Source organism: Acomys russatus, chromosome 7 (genome assembly GCF_903995435.1).
Source record: "Acomys russatus chromosome 7, mAcoRus1.1, whole genome shotgun sequence".
Classification (NCBI taxonomy): domain Eukaryota; kingdom Metazoa; phylum Chordata; class Mammalia; order Rodentia; family Muridae; genus Acomys; species Acomys russatus.
The window spans coordinates 55818516-55837328 of record NC_067143.1 but is presented as its reverse complement, the minus strand read 5'-3'; the positions used below and the strand labels follow the sequence as shown (position 1 = coordinate 55837328).

At 40.5% G+C, this 18813-nt stretch overlaps 3 protein-coding genes across 3 annotated transcripts in view; all 3 read left to right on the top strand.

Moving 5' to 3' along the window:
• Positions 1 to 6069: 6069 nt before the first annotated feature.
• LOC127192243 (olfactory receptor 52H1-like) lies at positions 6070 to 7246 on the top strand. The gene has a single exon (XM_051149568.1). The coding sequence runs from the start codon at positions 6106 to 6108 to the stop codon at positions 7045 to 7047; it is 942 nt and encodes a 313-aa protein (XP_051005525.1). The 5' UTR covers positions 6070 to 6105; the 3' UTR covers positions 7048 to 7246.
• A 5725-nt stretch (positions 7247 to 12971) lies between these two features.
• LOC127192242 (olfactory receptor 52H1) lies at positions 12972 to 15776 on the top strand. The gene is made up of 2 exons (XM_051149567.1): positions 12972 to 13000; positions 14849 to 15776. The coding sequence occupies exons 1-2, from the start codon at positions 12972 to 12974 to the stop codon at positions 15774 to 15776; spliced, it is 957 nt and encodes a 318-aa protein (XP_051005524.1).
• Positions 15777 to 18728: 2952 nt separating this feature from the next.
• The window catches only part of LOC127191994 (olfactomedin-4-like), a 3674-nt gene continuing 3589 nt past the window's right edge, over positions 18729 to 18813 (top strand). Inside the window, exon 1 of the mRNA XM_051149347.1 lies at positions 18729 to 18813. This exon is cut by the window's right edge and continues 121 nt beyond it. Coding sequence (XP_051005304.1) covers positions 18729 to 18813 — 85 coding nt within the window.

The window sequence follows — 18813 nt, the reverse complement described above, 5'->3', positions numbered from 1 at the left end:
GCCTGTCTTACATGTCCATCATTTTTTCTTTATTCCCTGCAGCCACACACATAAATAAATGTAATAAAATGCTATTATATTCTAAGGATACTGCCAAGCTTAGCAGTCTGAGTGATGGTGGTAAAAGATGTGACCAAGGGGCATTTTTTAAAAAAAAGCAAAAAACATAAAAACAAAACAGCGTCTAGAAAAAAATCTGTTTGCATATCTGAAGTTCAGGTACAGCTCAGATTGAGTCAGGTTTCAAGGGGATGAGGTAAAGGTCAGGCTGGCACATGTTCACTTTCAGCTTTCAGGTTGGTTTGTAGAGTTTCTAAGTCCCAAAGTGGACATATTCCTGTTATACTGATGTTAAGTTGCCCGCATGATGTTGATTTGACTGAAAAAAAGTTTTTTGTTTTGTTTTTTTCCTCATTGATGTTTTTCTTTTTTTCAATTTTGGCAATTAATCAAAGATTTGATCTAGAAGTCAGCTTTGAAAATGTTGTATTAAAGAAAGGGGGTTTTTGTTTTGTTTTGTTTTGTTTTGTTTTGTTTTGTTTGAGACAAGATTTCTCTCTGTAGCCTTGGCTCTTCTGGAACTCTCTCTGCGGACCAAGCTGGCCTCAAACCCACAGAGATCTGCCTGTGTCTGCCTCCCTGAGTGCTAGGATTAAAGGGTATGCTGCTGCCACCTAACAAGAAAGAGTTTTTTGCTTTTTTTTTTGTTGTTGTTGCTTGTTTTTTTGAGACAGGGTTTCTCGCTGTTAGCCTTGCCTGTCCTGGACTTGCTTTGTAGGCCAGGCTGGCCTTGAACTCACATCAATCTGCCTGCCTCTGCCTTTCAAGTTCTGGGATTAAAGGCATACGCCACCACACCCAGCAAGAAAGAGCTTTAACTAGGATAAATTTTGATCTATTTATTCTGTCTTGGTCTGAGGTTTTGATGTTACCAAAAGTTAAGTGTTTAAGAATTAGAGAACCAATATTATTTTTTCCCTTCTCTATCTTATTTTGTAACTCCACAAAATTATAGCCACATCATCTGCGAGAAGGTAGGCACAGAGGTACACAACTTCAAACCCAAAGTATATGGCATGTATGGAGCCCCTGAGGGTTGCTGCAATGGCCGTGCAGAGAGCATTTGCTGGGTTGAAATCCTCCTGGGACTCTCTTCTCCCAAGAAGAAAACTCCTGGCAGAGCTGAGGCTACACTGGGGTCTCACTGTTTCTCAGCCTTTGGGATCTCAGGCCCTCACCAGCTATACCCTTGGGATGGGTGTCTGTGCAATCCCCAGTTCATTGATGTGGTTCGTGTGTGTGGTCCCTGAGGCCTGTAGACTCAGAGTGGGCCCCTCTGAAGGCCTAGAAAGAAGAATAAGAGGCTTTCCTCTAAACAGTGCTGTTTCTCTTTGTGCTTTAGTCCCCATCAAGGGCCTGGGGTTTGGGAAGTGTTGGGTTTGGACGGAGCAGGCAAGATTGGCAAGCCGAAGCTAACGTGAAGTTCTGGAGACTAAGCAGTGAGTGGAAGAGGAACAAGAGACACAAGGAATGGGCCTAGTCTAGTTCCTGTAAGTCTTCTAGGCTGGGGGTCAACTTGCAAGGTATCCAAGAATGGGATGACACCAGATAAGCATGGTAGAGGAACAGTGAGGCTGGACGGAGAGTCTGGACCCGGGAGGTTGGACCCTGATACGGGCTCTGAGGATTTTATCCATTTTGAGGGTTTCTAACATCCATGCATATTAGGATATGGCTGAGATGATGAAAATGTTACATAATAATTTGCTATTTATTAAAATTTAAAATTTCAGTGTGTGCGTGCGTGCGTGTGTGTGTGCGTGTGTGTGTGTGTGTGTGTGTGTGTTACAGGTGTCACAGCAAGCCTATGGAGGCCAGAGGACAACTTGTGGGGTCTGTTCTTTCCTTCTACCTTATGTGGGGATGCTGGGACTGAACTCAGGCGGTGGATATCTCTACCCATTTAGCCACTCACCTGCCCCAAGCTTTGTTATTTATTAAGAGCTCATATGCTCCCCACTTCTATGAAGGAAAAAAAAAAGTATTTTGGGGATTTCAAATCATGTGTTCAATATTATATTAGTAGGAAGCATATAGATCAATCACATATCAACTTAGCTCTAAAAGTTATTTTTTAAGTTATCACTTAATTTACTTTATTTATTTAGCTTATGAGGTAGTGTCTCACTCTGTATTCTGGACTGGTCTGGAACTAGCTGTTTGATCCAGTCTGGCCTTAAACTCATGGAGACCTTCCAAGTACTCAGATTATGGGTCTTAGTTGCTTTAAAGCTGTTTTCTGTACTGTACTGCAACTGTAAATTTTGTGAGTCTGCATGTATCGGGGCATGCGTGTCACTGTAATGTGGATTTCCACTCCATTCCGTATTCACTCATTCATTTTAGCCATGCATTACTGATGGTGGAGCATAAGAATAGAGGCGGGGTGGAAAGGGTGGTATGAAAAGGTAAATGTGTCCCATGTCAACAAAAATCAGTGTTCTGTGCTTTACACATGTATGATCAGTTTAGTGTAATTAGTGTTTTATAGCAGTTGAACTTTAAGTAAGACAATAAGGTTTGGCTGTTGAAATATCTCAACCTTAAGCAAGATAGAAGACTGGAATCATGCATCGAGCAAAGTTGAGTGCTGCCACACACTGGTGGGACACTGCATTCACTCTTGCGTGTTAAAACATTTTCTGGAAAAAACTTCCAGCTAAGCCAAAATGAAGGGAATGGGCAGTGGCAGTCAGTTCTAAATGTGTCTTAGGTTGATGGTGAGAACTGGGAATTGTCAGTAAAAAATAACAGTTATGACCTTGTATGTGAAATGAAGCTGCTTTTAGTGTTTTTACGTGGCTTGGTACATACTGACTTCCAATTTGCATAGGTTTATTTTGCTTTACATAGAAAGTAATACAGATTATATATATAATATGTACAGTTGATATATATATATACACAATTATACAATATACACTATATATTATATATATCAACTTATTGTCAGAGGCACAGACTCTGAGTATAATCATTTTTATTTGGCCTAATTATTGACATTCAGTTTATTAATGTTGAGTAGTACTGTTGTGTAGGCACTGAAGATATTATGAAAAATAAACAAAATTGACATGATTTGCCATTACAGAGGTTAAAGTCTAGCCGAGAAGAGAAAATTTAAAATAAGTAATATAAATTTTATGAGTTTCAGTAGAAGAAATAAAAATTTCTAATATAAAGAAATCTGGACACCGTTTACAGGGAGTGTATGATTTAAGTGCACAGAGTGGACTGGGCTTGCATGGCGTAATGAGTGGAATGTAGCTTTGCTGGCAGTAGAAGGATGGGGTGGAGGGGACATGTGCCCTCGGACTCATGGGGAGAAGCACCCCAAGTGAGGGGACATGTGCCCTCGGACTCATGGGGAGAAGCATCCCAAGTCAGGGACATGTGCCCTCGGACTCATGGGGAGAAGCACCCCAAGTCAGGGGACATGTGCCCTCGGACTCATGGGGAGAAGCACCCCAAGTCAGGGGACATGTGCCCTCGGACTCATGGGGAGAAGCACCCCAAGTCAGGGGACATGTGCCCTCGGACTCATGGGGAGAAGCACCCCAAGTCAGGGGACATGTGCCCTCGGACTCATGGGGAGAAGCACCCCAAGTCAGGGGACATGTGCCCTCGGACTCATGGGGAGAAGCACCCCAAGTCAGGGGACATGTGCCCTCGGACTCATGGGGAGAAGCACCCCAAGTCAGGGGACATGTGCCCTCAGACTCACTAAGAACGGCCATGGACAGAACACGTACCTCTCCATTTTTTTTCCTTCTATTTAATGATTACATACTGATTTCCTTAAAATATTTTAAGTAGCTTTATTTAATGTGCTTGTGGTATGTGTGTGCACGGGGGCGCGGGCAGGGGGCGGGGTACAGTGTGCTTGTGTGTACACATGCGTGCCTGTGGAAGGCAGAGGACAGTCTGCAAGAGTCAGTTTCTTCTTCTGTGTGGATCCTGAGCATCAAACTCAGGTCGTTGGACTTGGAGGCATGTGCCTTTGCCTGCTGATCCATCTCACGGACCCTCAGATGTGCTTTTTTCTGATTTTCATGTTGCTAAACTTTTTTTTTTTTTGTTATATTTCAGTTTGTCCATAATGCATTATTTCTCTCTGATTTAGTTCCTATATCTGTTAAATATGGATAAGATTATGATGTATCTTATAAGTTTTATTTTTCAAGAGAGGGTCTCATATACCCATCCAAGGCTGTCCTCAAACTTGCTATTTAGCCAAGGATGACCTTAACTTTTGATTCTCCCCAATGCTGAGATTACAGGCATATGATGGTACCAAGGATGCATACAATGTTGGGGGATGAAACCCGTGGCAGGCAAGGCAGGCACTGTACCATCAGAGTTCGGCCCCAACCTTCCTAAAGGACGTTTAACAGAGTTACAGAAGTAGTTCCATGCTAAGATCTTTCAATTGCAGTTAGACGCTGAAAAACTTCAAAACAAATCTTATTAAGTAGTTTCTTTGTTACTACTTCAACTCAGCATTTAGAATAGATAAATTCTGCATTCTTCCACTAGAGGTCCTACCAGCATTATTTTTAAAGAGTACAATTGACTCAAGCCTCCAGCCCCTCTTTCATCCTTAGGGTCGACTGGAACAACATCTCATTCCCCTTGAGGAGGCATGAGGCGTCTCTGTCTCAGAGAGCTATTTGTCTGCAAGTTCCCCGGGTCAGATGACGTGACTGAGAGGTGTGCGGTCCCTGTTTGTACAGATTTTGATTCTGCGTATTACCATTCTTTCTACGTCTTAAAATCTCTTTTGTGTATCCTTGGCATTTCACAGTGTCTGCAGGCACCACCTGGTAAAGGAGGACATTATGAAAAGTGTTAGTCATAGAATCTAAAGCTTTGGCTCTAACCAGTTACTAAAGATGAGATCTTCCTTGGCCAGGTAGATGACTTCCGTTTCTCAAAACAGAACAAAACAAAAACAAAAAGGCAAAAATCTTTTTTTTTTTTTTTTCTTACCTGAGACACAGTTTCACTGTGGATCTTTAACTATCCTGGAACTTGCTCTGTAGGCCAGGTTGGGCTTGAAATCACAGATATACCTGTCTCTGCTTTGAGGGAACTGGGATTAAAGGCCTGCACCACCACCTCCTGGAGATGAAATTCACTTTTTTTTTCTTTTTTTTTTCTTTTTTTTTTTTTTTTTTTTTTTTTTTTTGGTTTTTAGAGACAATGTTTCTCTGTGTAGCTTTGGCTGTCCTAGACTCGCTTTGTAGACCAGGCTGGCCTCGAAGTCACAGCGATCTGCCTGCCTCTGCCTTCCGAGTGCTTGGCATTAAAGACGTGCTCACCACGCCCAGCCCGAAATTCATTTTTAATGAGAGGCTTCTAAATGAGATAACACTTAAGAGGTGCTGGCGTACAGTAGGCATCCTCAATTGTTGTATTACCTCATGTTCCCAATAGTGAGACGTTCTTTTTCGTGTATTTCTGTTTCTGCATGCGGCTAGAAAACTTTTCCCTATCCACAGCCATACAGTAGTGAATTACACTGACTCAGAGAAAACTCGGCCATTTAAATAGGATTAGCATTTTATAAACTGATTCAGTTTCTAGAGAAACTTGGGAATTAACACCAAGGGTCTTATAACTCTATCTCAAAGTCATGAGCCATCTCCCTTTGGCGGGGGTTATTTATTTTATTAATTTTTGCATGTGAGTGTTTTGCCTGCATATCTGTATCTGTGCATTATGTGTGTGCCTGGTGCCCACATTGGTCAGAAGAGTGTGTCAGATCCCCTGGGACTTGATTTAGCAATAGCTATGACACCCACAACAATGGGTGTCAGAAATTGAACCTGGGTCCTCTGGAAGAGCAGCCAGTGCTCTTAATCACTGAGCCATCTCTCCTATCCATGAGTATTTCTGTTAATAGTAATATAATTTTTTTTTTTCAAATATAGGAAAGAAGACTGGTCCCAAAGAGGTTGTGGAGAAAGAAGTAACACACAATTCCTTTTTCTCACCATACACATTTGCTTTTAAGACAGAAGTATTCTTCAGATCTCAGTGGTCATGCACAATGTTAGTAGCTACAACACTGGGCCCTTCACCCTCTCAGGCATCCCTGGACTTGAGCAGTACCATGTCTGGATCAGTATCCCTTTCTGCTTTATCTATCTGGTGGCCATCATGGGCAACAGCATCCTTCTCTACCTCATTGCAGTGGAACACAGTCTTCATTCCCCCATGTTCTTCTTCCTCTCCATGTTGGCCGTGACTGACCTCGTACTGTCTACCACCTGTGTCCCCAAGACCCTCAGCATCTTCTGGTTTGGTCCTCAGGAGATCAGTTTTCCTGGCTGTCTGACCCAGTTATTCTTTCTGCACTATAGTTTTGTCTTGGACTCTGCTATCTTGCTGGCCATGGCCTTTGACCGCTATGTGGCCATCTGCTCACCCTTGAGATATACCACTGTTCTCACACCTAAAGCCATTGTCAAAATTGCTGTAGGAATCTCTTTCCGAAGTTTCTGTGTTTTTGTACCATGTGTTTTCCTTGTGAACCGCCTACCTTTCTGCAGGACACACATCATTGCCCATACCTACTGTGAACACATTGGAGTTGCCCGGCTGGCATGTGCCGATATCTCCGTTAACATCTGGTATGGATTCTGTGTCCCCATCATGACAGTGATTATAGATGTGGTCCTCATAGCCATCTCCTACACCCTCATCCTAAGTGCTGTTTTTCGCCTTCCCTCCCGAGATGCGCGCCAGAAGGCCCTGAGCACCTGTGGCTCCCACGTCTGTGTCATCCTTATGTTCTACATACCAGCGTTCTTCTCCATTCTTGCTCATCGCTTTGGGCACAATGTCCCTCGCACTTTTCACATCATGTTTGCCAACCTGTACGTAATCATCCCACCTGCACTCAACCCTATTGTCTATGGAGTGAAGACCAAGCAGATACGGGACAAAGCCATTCTTCTGCTCTTTCCCAAATGGTCCCAGTGACAGATGTCTGAAGCCTTGGACCTGGGGACCAGTTCATAACGTATAGTAGGTAAAATGCTGAACCTACAACCACTGGTCTCTAAGAGAGAACACGTGGAACTGGCTCCTTCCTAATCAGAAGTGCAGTTTTGCTTTCTTAGTTATTTTATGCAGAAGCCTACTCAACCATTTTAGTTTTAGGAAAAGAAACTCAGAGTCTAGAAGATAAAAGATATTTATATTTCACTTCTGGAAATGAACAACTTATCTTAAATAATTATCTTGCAACTCTTTTTGGTTGTGCTAAGGTAATAAAGATTTATTTAAAATAACAAAATGATTGCTATTTTACTTTAAATATTTCTGAGGCATCGTAGTTATATTTACACACACCTTAACTGTGTATTCATGTATCACAGTAAGGTAGGGAACTACCACTATTCTGTAAGTTTCTAGATAAAAAAAATCATTTGTTTGTGTGTGCCTGTGCATGCATGTGTATGTGTGTGTATGTATAAAAGCACAAGCTGTTTGTGTGTGCCTGTGCATGCATGTGTATGTGTGTGTATGTGTATGCATAGGGGCACACGCATTCCAAAGGTTTCTTGTGGAGGCCAGAGGACAAGTTGTTGGGAAGTTAGTCCTTTCTTGACCCTATATAGGTTCTGGGATCAAACACAGATTTTCTGGCTTGGGAGCAAGCACTTTTACTTGCTGAGCCATCTTGCTGGTACAAGTTTTAGAGTTTTAATATAGTGGTTATTATTGGTTTCTAGACAGCATCAATTATGTATCCTGTTCCTTACCAGGTGCATAGGCAGCATTTATCAAATTAATGAATATAACATCTTAGTAAATTATTAAATCAGTATTGCAAGTGTTTTGTTTGTTTGGTTGGTTTTGTGGGGGAGGATTAGGACAATGCTAATTTTAAAAAAATTTTTTTAAAGAAGAGATGCTGGAGAGATGGCTCAGCAGTTAAGAGCACTGGCATCTCTTCTAGAGGTCCTGGGTTTGATTCCTAGCACCCACATGACAGCTCACAACTGTCAGTCACTTCAGTTCTAGGGGATCTGACATACTCTTCAGGCTTCTGAGAGCACCAGGCATGCATATGGTACATGCTCACAAAACTCACATACACAAAAAAATCTTTAACAAAAGAAGGAAAGCCAGGTGGTGGTGACGCACGCCTTTAATCCCAGCACTAGGGAGGCAGAGGCAGGTGGATCGCTGTGAGTTCGAGGCTAGCCTGGTCTACAAAGTGAGTCCAGGACAGCCAAGGCTACACAGAGAAACCCTGCCCTGAAAAACAAAAAACAAAAAACAAACAAATAAAAGCCAACAACAAACAAACAAACAAACAAAAAAAAAAAAAAAAAAAAGAAAGAAAGAAAGAAAGAAAAAGAAAAAAAAAAAAAAAGAGATAAGGAAATGAAAGGTTATACTAGCTTTCCATGGGACCATGGGACTAAAGGATTCTCTAAACGAACTTAATTCTATACGTAAAAACAGAACAAAAGCTAAATTAGAGCTCAAATAATTGGCTAAAGGCTACAATTAAAGCATGAGCGCTGGAGAGATGGTTCAGAGGACAAGAGCACTGGCTGCTCTTCCAGAGGTCCTGGGTTCAATGTCCAACAACAACATGGTGGCTCACAACCATCTATAATGGTGCCCTCTTCTGGTAGGCAGGCACACCTGTAGGCAGAATACTGTATACATAATAAGTACATCTTTTAAAAAAATGAAAGATTAAATCAGACATAAGGAAATTTCCATTTTAGTCCTTTAGATGCCTAGCCATCAAAAATATTAACAAAGTTTCAAATTTAAAAAATCTCTCAGTAAAATATATGCAATTGAATCATAGGACCTTTTGTTTTAAGATATTTTACTTCTTGGTAGCCTGCTATCCTTCCTCCGAGTGCCCCCAGGTCTCCCCATTCAGGGGATGTGGTCAAATATGAGGCACCAGAGCATGTGTGAAAGTCAGACCCCACTCTCCACTCAACTGTGGAGAATGTCCTGTCCATCGGCTAGATCTGGGTAGGGGTTTGAAGTTTACGGCCTATACAGGGGGACGAAGTCCCCCTCAGTCACAGTCATAGGGGAGGGGAGTAAGGGGAAAATGGGAGGGAGGGAAGAATGGGAGGATACAAGGGATGGGATAACAACTGAGATGTAATATGAATAAATTAATAAAAAAAGATATTTTACTTCATATGAATTCCTCCAAGACAAAGAAAGAGCAGGGTCAACTGCCTGTCAGTGTGCCACCCCTTGATCCTGCTAAGAGGATTATATCCATGTGTAAAATAATAGAGCTTTAAAGTTACTTAATTAGAGGAACATATCAGATGGGATATTTTGAAGATGTGAATTACAAATAAGTAGAGTAGGTATTTGAGCATGTGCCTACTTTAGTCCAGTGAAAATCATTTAGATATACAAGGTCTTTGTGTATATTGGTTCAGGTTCTAATGACAAAATTAGGCTTTGAGTTCTGTATGTCCCAATGTAACCAGGTATGAAAGAAAGAAAGAAAGAGAGAGAGAGAGAAAGAAAGTTGGCTATTTTATGAAGGCATAGAGAAGTCAAAGAGAAGAATAACAAATGTCTGAGTCTTAAGCCTACGTTACTAGTCATACAAAGTAATGATCCAGGAAAAACTGGCTGGTAGTATATTCTGGTGAAAGAGGGAGGGAGGGAGGAACAGGATGATACAATTGAGGGAATAACAATTGAGATGTAATCTGAATAAATTAATTACATAATAATAAAAAAGTAGTACTCTACACTTGACTGACATTTAAATAATTAGTCTTACAATATTAGACACTGAAAATAGCCCTTCGACATCTAATTATTGGTAATATTCTGTCTAACCAGAAGGAGACTCAATTAAAGTTAATAATGTGCCAGGGAGATGGTTCAGTGGGTAAGGTGTTTGGCGCATTGGTGTGAGGACCAGAGTTTGGTTTCCCCACAACCAATGTAAATGTTGGATGGGTGTGTGGCTTGCCTGCAACTCAGTTTCATGAGGTAGAAACAGGGTCTCCAGACAAAGTTGGCTAGTGACACTAACCATATCTGTGGACTCTGTGTGTGAATGTGAGGCCCTGCCTTGACATCAACCTTAGGTTTCCATAGGCACTTGCCACACACACATGCACCCACACACTTGGAAACACACATGCACACCACATATAACACACGTACTCAAACCACATGCACAGAAATGTAAAGAAAAAAAAAATACTGAAAGGATACAAATTAGCAATTTTGTAGTCCACATTTTACAGTTACTGTTGAATATATTTTTAGATATAACATAGCTGTCGGATCTGGGTTCACCAAGCTTGGGGAAGTTAATACAGCCATTAGAATTGGTCAATGAGAACCTCTTCAATATAAATTAGTAATGAAAGAAAGAATGGATGGATGAAACAAAAAATAAAATTGAAACAGGCTTTTAGCAAGTCTGACCTAACTATCTTCTCGCTAGAAACGTACTTCAATGGTTGGATTACTTTTATTAATTAAAAGTTTATAATAGCCGAGCATGGTGGCACACTTTTAATCCCAGCGGGAGGCAGAGGCAGGTGGGTCTCTGTGAGTTCAAGGCCAGCCTGGTCTACAAAGTGAGTCCAGGACAGCCAAGGCTACTCAGAGAAACCCTGTCTCAAAAAACCAAACCAAACCAGAACAAAAGTTTATAATAAAGCATCAGTTTGAATTGAGTTCGCAATAATGATAATATGGCAATGGCAGAAAGGTCTGGATGTAGGTGATTAAAGGAAGACGAGTCAGCAAATAACTGAACTCTGAGATGAGAGTAAAAATGAGATACCATTCCGGTTAGGAAATGGCGTAGTCTAGAGAATCACACTCTAGAGAGAGTGGCAGTCCATCCTGGCTTCTCTGGAAGAACAGCCAGTGGTCTTACACACTGAGGTATCACTTCAGCCCTTTCTTTCTTACACAGTTTTCTTGGGTATTTTGCCAAAGAGATGAGAAATAACCTATAGACAGAAGTTTATTCTGATGCCCTTATTATTACAGGGAAATCTGGAACATCATCCTCAGTTCTCTATCTGGTAAGTGAGGTCTTGAGTTTGAAACAGATGGTATGGCAGACATACATGCACGTATGGCCTTTGTTCCATATATCACACCAAACCAGACGCAGCCTGTTTATAGAGGCAGTGGAGCATGTAGGGTTAATAGAAACATCTCTGCCCTTCCTTGGAGACTGAGAGAGATAGCGTGTGTGTCCCTCAGGGCTTGCCTGTTTGGTTCCCATCCCCGCCCCCTCTGCACACACACTTTAATACCGATGAGATAATATAAAGAGGCTTCGAATCAACTCCTTGGAATTCTCACCTTCTCCACTTGGCATTTTGCCCCTGGTAGATTTTCTGTGTATCTGTCCAGCATATTTTCTTCTTTCTGTGTGGCCTGATTCCCACGGTTAGGTGAGTGCTCGCTCTTTGAATGGGCTTGACTGCTCGTAAGATTTGGTGAGAGAGAGGGAGTGCCAGGCCCACTGCCCCGTTGTTTAGAAGCCCCCTGTAAACTGAGACTGTGTCTCTAGTGCTCGTGTTATTGATTTGTTGAAAGGGCGTGTAAAGATTAAAGCTAATGAACAGTTATGTAGCTGAGTTAAGAATGGCCATACTTAACGCTGTTCAGGCACCTTCTGTGCTGGGACACATAGGTAACCTAAAAAGTAGAGTGCAGTGTGCAGGGGCATTTGTGTGCCTAGAGATGCTCTTGTTAATTTGTTATCCAGTTGCCTTTTTCTACCCTATTGTACAGCTAATGATAAATATTCATGATATGAAGTCCATACAATCTTGACACAGGAGCAAAGCTTACCACAAGATGACTGTGCTCCAGACAGTGTATTTTGGAGGCATGTTTCGTTGTGCGTATTATAAGCCACAAGAATTAGAGATGTCAGATCCTTTCAAAAGTGAAGAGTCTAAGAACGGTATATTTCAAGCAGCTTTCCAAATTCATATAGATAAAATCTAGAAAGTAGGATAAAAGTTAACTATGTAACCTGGCTTTCTGTCTTCACAACCTATACTCCGTATTTATAGCTTTTTTAATGATATTTTTGTATATGTGTCTAATAGTTTTGTAGCATTTGGCACATCTGATGAAATCAACATTGACTGCTCTATACTGCTCTATACTGAGTAATAGCCAGTGCTTCTGAGCTCACATTGAAATTTCCTCAAGTGCTATTTCTTTTCTCTTGTTTCATTTATATATCTGTATCTATTTACTTACTTGTGTATATTTGTGTGGGAGCGTGGTGTGCATGTGGAGGCCACAGGGCAGCTCATTGGAGTCAGTAATTTGTCTTTCACTGTGTGGGTCCTGGGAATTCAACTCAGGTTGTCAAGCTTGGCAGATTTCTGTGAACTCAAGGCCAGCCTGTTATACAGAGTGAGTTCCAGGGCAGCCAGGGATAGACAGAGAAACCCTGTTTTTTTTTTGAGGGGTAAAGCCTCCTTTGCTCTTTTATTTTTATTTTATTTTATTTTTATTTTTTTGACCATAAACAATAAATTTTATTTATTAGTAGAATGTTTTTAAAATGTGTACATATTCAGTTAAGAAATATTACCAAAACTGAAAAAAGAAAAACCATTTAATATTAAAAATTATTCTAATATAGCCATATCAATCCTGTTGTGACATACACCAGTTTCACCCAACAAGGATCAAGAATCTATTTACATACCACAGAATTGTATAGGAAATCAAAGTCACAGTTTTCCTTCACAAAAGACATATTTTCCAGAATAGAATATATAACACCAAAACCTTTTCCAATGTATATAGCAAGTTCAAGGTTTTAACTACAATAGTTGACTAATAGAGTTTGTTAATTACTTTGTATAAAAATCTATGTGATCTGTTGATAGAGTATGTCTCATTCAAAACAGAACTTGACGTAGTTTACATGTATTCTGGGATTCAACAAAGATCCTTGAACATTCTAAGAAGGCACTGGACTTTGAATCACATCCCAAGCTCTTCTTTTTCTATAACTTGTTATAAATAAACTTCTTTCAATGAAAGAGCAAGGTGTACTTTATTTAGAATTTCTAAGCATAATAAAATGGTTTTTTTTTAATTCTTGTTACATCTCAATGTTTATCCCATCCCTTGTATCCTCCCATTCCCCCCCGCCCATTTTCCCATTATTCCCCTCCCCTATGACTGTTCCTGAGGGGGATTACCTCCCCCTGTATATTCTCATAGGGTATCAAGTCTCTTCTTGGCTACCTGCTGTCCTTCCTCTGAGTGCCACCAGGTCTCCCCCTCCAGGGGACATGGTCAAATGTGAGGCACCAGAGTTCGTGAGAAAGTCATATCACACTCTCCACTCAACTGTGGAGAATATTCTGACCATTGGCTAGATCTGGGAAGGGGTTTAAAGTTTACCTCCTGTATTGTCCTTGGCTGGTGCCTTAGTTTGAGCGGGACCCCTGGGCCCAAATCTGCCTATCATATTGTTCTACTTGTAGATTTCTAGGACCCTCTGTATCCTTTTATTTTGCTATTCTCCCATGCGACTCTCATTTAGAGTCCCAATAGGTGTTTGTGGATAAATGGATTGAGGTAGAAATGATAATAATGAGTGAGTTAACCCAGAAGCAGAAAGAATCAAATGGTATATACTCACTTATATCTGCATACTAGCCCAAGGGGCATGTCCCACGAAAGCCTTCACTTACCAGGAAACTCCTTTGCTCTTTTAATGGGTGTGATGTGAGATCTTGTTTGGAAGCAATGGTGTGTGCAAAATAAGCAGGCTTGCCTTCAAATTCTGCCTTGCGTTCTGGCCATGACTTCTGGAAGCCTGGATTTGTCAGCTGAGTCCTTTCTTCTCCTATGTTGTTTTTGGTCAGGCTGTTTTCGTCACAGCCCCAGAAACTTAAGTGGAACAGTTAAGTTGTGTAGAGAGAATGCAGGTCGGGTTTTACTGAAATCTATTGCATGCCCTTTTGGACTGAATAATCGTTGTTTTGGACAAAAATCTTAACCTATAGTGTTATTAAGTCCAAGAATCAAGCTATTACATACCCGTGTAGTGTACAGTGTGGTGGAAACTCACTCTCTCCTTTTATTTTAAGGTAAGGGACCCCTGAATTCCAGCTATAAGGCTTTCCTAATTTAAATTTTAGTTACATATGTGATCCAGCATCATGTTGGAATGCAACTCGTATTTACTGATTTAGATCTGATTGCTACTTAGTAATACAAGATTTTTGTCCTCAGAAGTCTAAGAGCTATTGTCTTCAGGTCATTTGGAAGCAAATAGTTGTTTGTCTTGGGGCATAGGTTGATATGTTACAATGAATGTGGGCAAGCAAGGATTAACCAATTATGCCAATAAAAACTGCAAGCTGCTAATCTGTACAAAAAAAAAAAAAAAAAAAAGTGTCTTATAATCAGTCTACACCAGAAGGCAGTGTGGAGTATAGGTCATAAATAATCCATAAAGCTCCCTAAAAAGCAAACGCCAGTTAGAGAGTAGCCGGAAGAACAAAAGATTCTTTTCCTTAGATGGAATAACCACGGTGTGTCTGGGATGGCCTGATACATGCGTGTCACTGTCATCATTATCAACTATTTGTCACTTCAAAAAGTCACATTGGACGACAACTTACCTTAGGAGTCCATAATGGTACTTGGTTGGAAGTGAGTATGACTCAAGTGTCATTGAATGGTGTTATCATTCTCTGTTCTTAGGCTAGGTGTCAATGCGGCCTGCTGGGACCACCTTTAATGCAAGCAGTTACAACCCAGGGCTCTTCCTTTTGATGGGGATCCCAGGCTTGGAGCAATTCCATGTGTGGATTGGCATTCCCTTCTGTGGGATCTATGTCATCGCTGTGATGGGAAACTGTATCCTTCTCTACCTCATCGCAATGGAACGGAGCCTTCACGAACCCATGTTTTTCTTCCTGTCCATGCTGGCAATGACCGATCTCATCTTGTCCACAGCTGGTGTGCCTAAAACACTCAGCATCTTCTGGATGGGGGCTCGGGAAATCACATTCCCAGGCTGCCTCACGCAAATGTTCTTCCTCCACTATAGCTTTGTCCTGGACTCGGCCATTCTGATGGCCATGGCATTTGATTGCTATGTGGCCATCTGCTCACCCTTGAGATATGCAACCATCTTGACCCCTAAGACTATTATCAAGATTGCCGTGGGCATCTCCTTTCGAAGCTTCTGCATCATCTTACCTGATGTCTTCTTGTTGACACGCTTACCTTTCTGTAGGACACACATCATACCTCACACGTATTGTGAGCACATAGGTGTTGCCCGGCTGGCATGTGCAGATATCTCTATCAACATTTGGTATGGATTCTGTGTCCCCATCATGACAGTCATCTCAGATGTGGTCCTCATAGCCGTCTCCTACACCTTCATCCTATGTGCCGTTTTTCGCCTTCCCTCTCGAGATGCTCGGCAGAAAGCCCTGGGCACCTGTGGCTCCCATGTCTGTGTCATCCTCATGTTTTACACACCTGCCTTTTTCTCTATCCTCGCTCATCGTTTCGGACACAACGTCTCCCTCACATTCCACATCATGTTCGCCAATCTCTACATTGTTATTCCACCAGCAATGAACCCTATTGTCTATGGAGTGAAAACCAAGCAGATCAGAGATAAGGTCATTCTTTTGTTTTCTGCCAAGAGCACAGAAGGTTGATCTACGTATTGGCAGATAAGGCAGGAGAATTTCACAGTGGTAAAAACAAAAGAGAATTCTATTTAAGTCAAGAATTGCTTGTAGATGCTTTGTATACCAGGCAGGACTATGCAATAGATGGTCTTACAGATAAAAGAGAATCCTTGAGAACTTCTTTCATTGTGTGATGAGACACTGACACAGGAGAAGGAGATGAAGACAGAGGAGCAGTAACCTAGATGAAAAAAATCAATATGATTTGGAAATTGAGATGGGCAATTCCAATAAGAGACACGTGTTAAGACAGAGATACTGAAGAAAAGAAACTAAACGAAAAAAAAAATTAGGTGAAAAAAAAAAAAAAAACAAACACAAAAAAAAAAAAAAAAAAAAACACAAAAAAAAAAAAAGATAAAACAAAAAAAACACCAAAAAAAAAAAAAAAAAAAAAAAAAAAAAAAAAAAAACAAAAAACAAAAACAAAAAAAAAAAAAAAAAAAACAAAAAAAAAAAAAAAAAAAAAAAAAACAAAAAATGAAAACAAAAATCACTCCATTTTAAGGGAATTTTCACATTATCAGGTAGATAGATTTTGAAGAATTAGATGTAGATTTTTAGGAAATTATTTCATACTATTTCAGTCCTTTATTTACTGCTAAAACATCACATTTTAGGTTTCTGAATAATTGCCCTTAAATGTGTCTTCCAAAACTCTCGAAAGCCTTTTTTTCTTTTTTTTTTTTATGCCTCAACATATATCTAACACATAAAACAATGGGCCAAGCAGTCGCAAGTGTTGCTTATAGAGGATGAGGAAAATAGGGGCAAATTAGGCATGCATACCAATGCCAAAAGCACCGTGGTTGGGGTGCTTGGCCTAGCTAGTTGGCCAATAGTGAGGAAAGGAAGGAAGGAGGGAAGGGTGGAGGAAGGAACGGAGGAGGGCGCAAGGAAGGGGGAGGAGGAAGGAAAGGGGGAAGGGGAGGGCAAGGAGGAGGGAAAGGGAGGGGGGAGGAAGGAAAAGGACACGGAGGAGGGGACATGGAGGAGGAAAAGGAGGAGGGAAGGATAAAGGAGGGGAAAAAAAAGGAGGAAGGAAGGGGCAAAAGGCGGAGGAGGAGGGGGGAGGACAAAAAGGGATGGGAAGGAGGGAAAAGGGAGGAAATAGGGGAAACAAGCTTTGGCCTCCAAGGTTTCATCCTGAATTATTTATTTTTTTTATTTAAGCAGCAAGAAGAGAACAAGAAGAGAAGGAAGAAGTAGCATTCTTTTTTTTTTTAATTTTGAAGAATATTTTTTTTAAAGGTTTTATTATTATATACAGTGCATTGCCCCCAGCATGAGACTATCAGATCACATTATAGATAGTTAACAGACTAGAATCCAGGACTGGAATTCTCACCAAAGCCCCTGGGACCTTCAAGCCCAATCTAATTTTTTAGACACCACTAACAGAAACTTTTCCTTCATTCATGCCAGCCAAACCCACCCAAAGAGGACTTGAGGGGGGGGATTTCTGTATTATCTACAGGATGCACATGCAGATATTCTGAGGACTTTTACTTACTTTATTTCTATAAAAGGATGCCCAGGTCTTACTACCCAGAGACAGCTGCAATTCCATGTGTTTATTTGCTGCTCCAACTTATGATACCACGAGTGTTGAATGTGAATTTGAAATTATTGACATTTGTGTGACCAATAACTATTTAAGAAATTGATAGCCACAAAGGGACGGAACTGGTTTTTTTTTTGGGATGGGGTTTTTTTTGGTTGTTTTTTTTGGGTTTGGCAGGGGGAGGGACAAAAAAGGGGAGGAAAAAAAAAATAGGAAAGGGGAAAAACAAATAAGAAAAAATGAAGGAAAAAGGAACAAGGAAAAGAAAGGGGAAAGCGGAAAGAAATAAAAAGAATAAAGGCACGGAGGAAAAGGAGGAAAAAAACAGGGAGGGAAAAGGGACCATCATTATAATTACTTATCTTATCCATATCAAAAATAAACACAAAAAGCTTATTTAGGAAGAAAAAAAAAAAAAAACAAAAAAAAGAAAAAAATAAAAGAAAAAAAAGAAACAGAACCATGGTGGTTACCTTATTAGAGTGATTTTTAGTCAGACACAAAAAAACAAGGGACAAGAGAAAAGAAAAAAGAAAAAATTTTAGGGGAACATATGGAAATATGGGAAATGGAAAAGTTTATTTTTTTTAAAAAAAAAAAAAGTTGCACAGGATTAAGAAGAAAGAAAAAAAACGTAGTTTGTGTTTGGTGTTTTTTCTCTCCTGTGGGGATTCCAATTTTCTTTTTTATTATTTTTTTTGAGGGAACTGTGTGTGTGTGCTCTCTTTGTGTGTTCTTTTGTCTGTGTCCTGTATTTTGTTGTGTTTTTTTTGTGTTGTGTGTTTGTGTGTCGTGTTTTGTGTTGTGTTGTGTGTTGTGGTTGTTTGCTCTGCTAAGTCATTTTATAAACCAGGAAAAAAAGAAAAAGCGAAAGGAGGAAAAAAAGGAAAGGAACCATGATGTTGATTAAGGGAAGAGATAGATATTTTTTTTTCTTCTTCCCCTTTTAATTTTAATTAAATATTAATTAATTGCATATTTTAACTAATCATACAGGTTTTCACATGTGGATATGTTGTTTGTGACGATTTTCTTCAAGTGAGAAAGTAGGATGAAGTTCTCTAAAATGTGAAGTGTATGAAGTTCTATAAGGCTTTGTCATGAACAAAAACTTATTGTTTTTTGTAATGTGCAAATGGCAAACAGGCAGCCCCCGTCTCATCCTTCCCTGCAGATTTCCAGCTCCCTAGCCACTACACTGGGACTGTGCTGTACATTTTCTTTGAGCCATACATTCAGCTTTGTGTATTATCTGTTGGCATTATTTTAGAGTTTAGCAACGAAGGAGAAAACGAAGAAGAAGAAAGAAGCATCGGGCTGCGGGTCGACCCGGGCCTCAGGAGGGGATACTGGCGATGTGTCCTGACGTTCCCACCCCGTCGGTAGACAGTTTCCTTATGACTTTGTGCTGTTTGCAGAATGCACACTCTTACTCTGCAG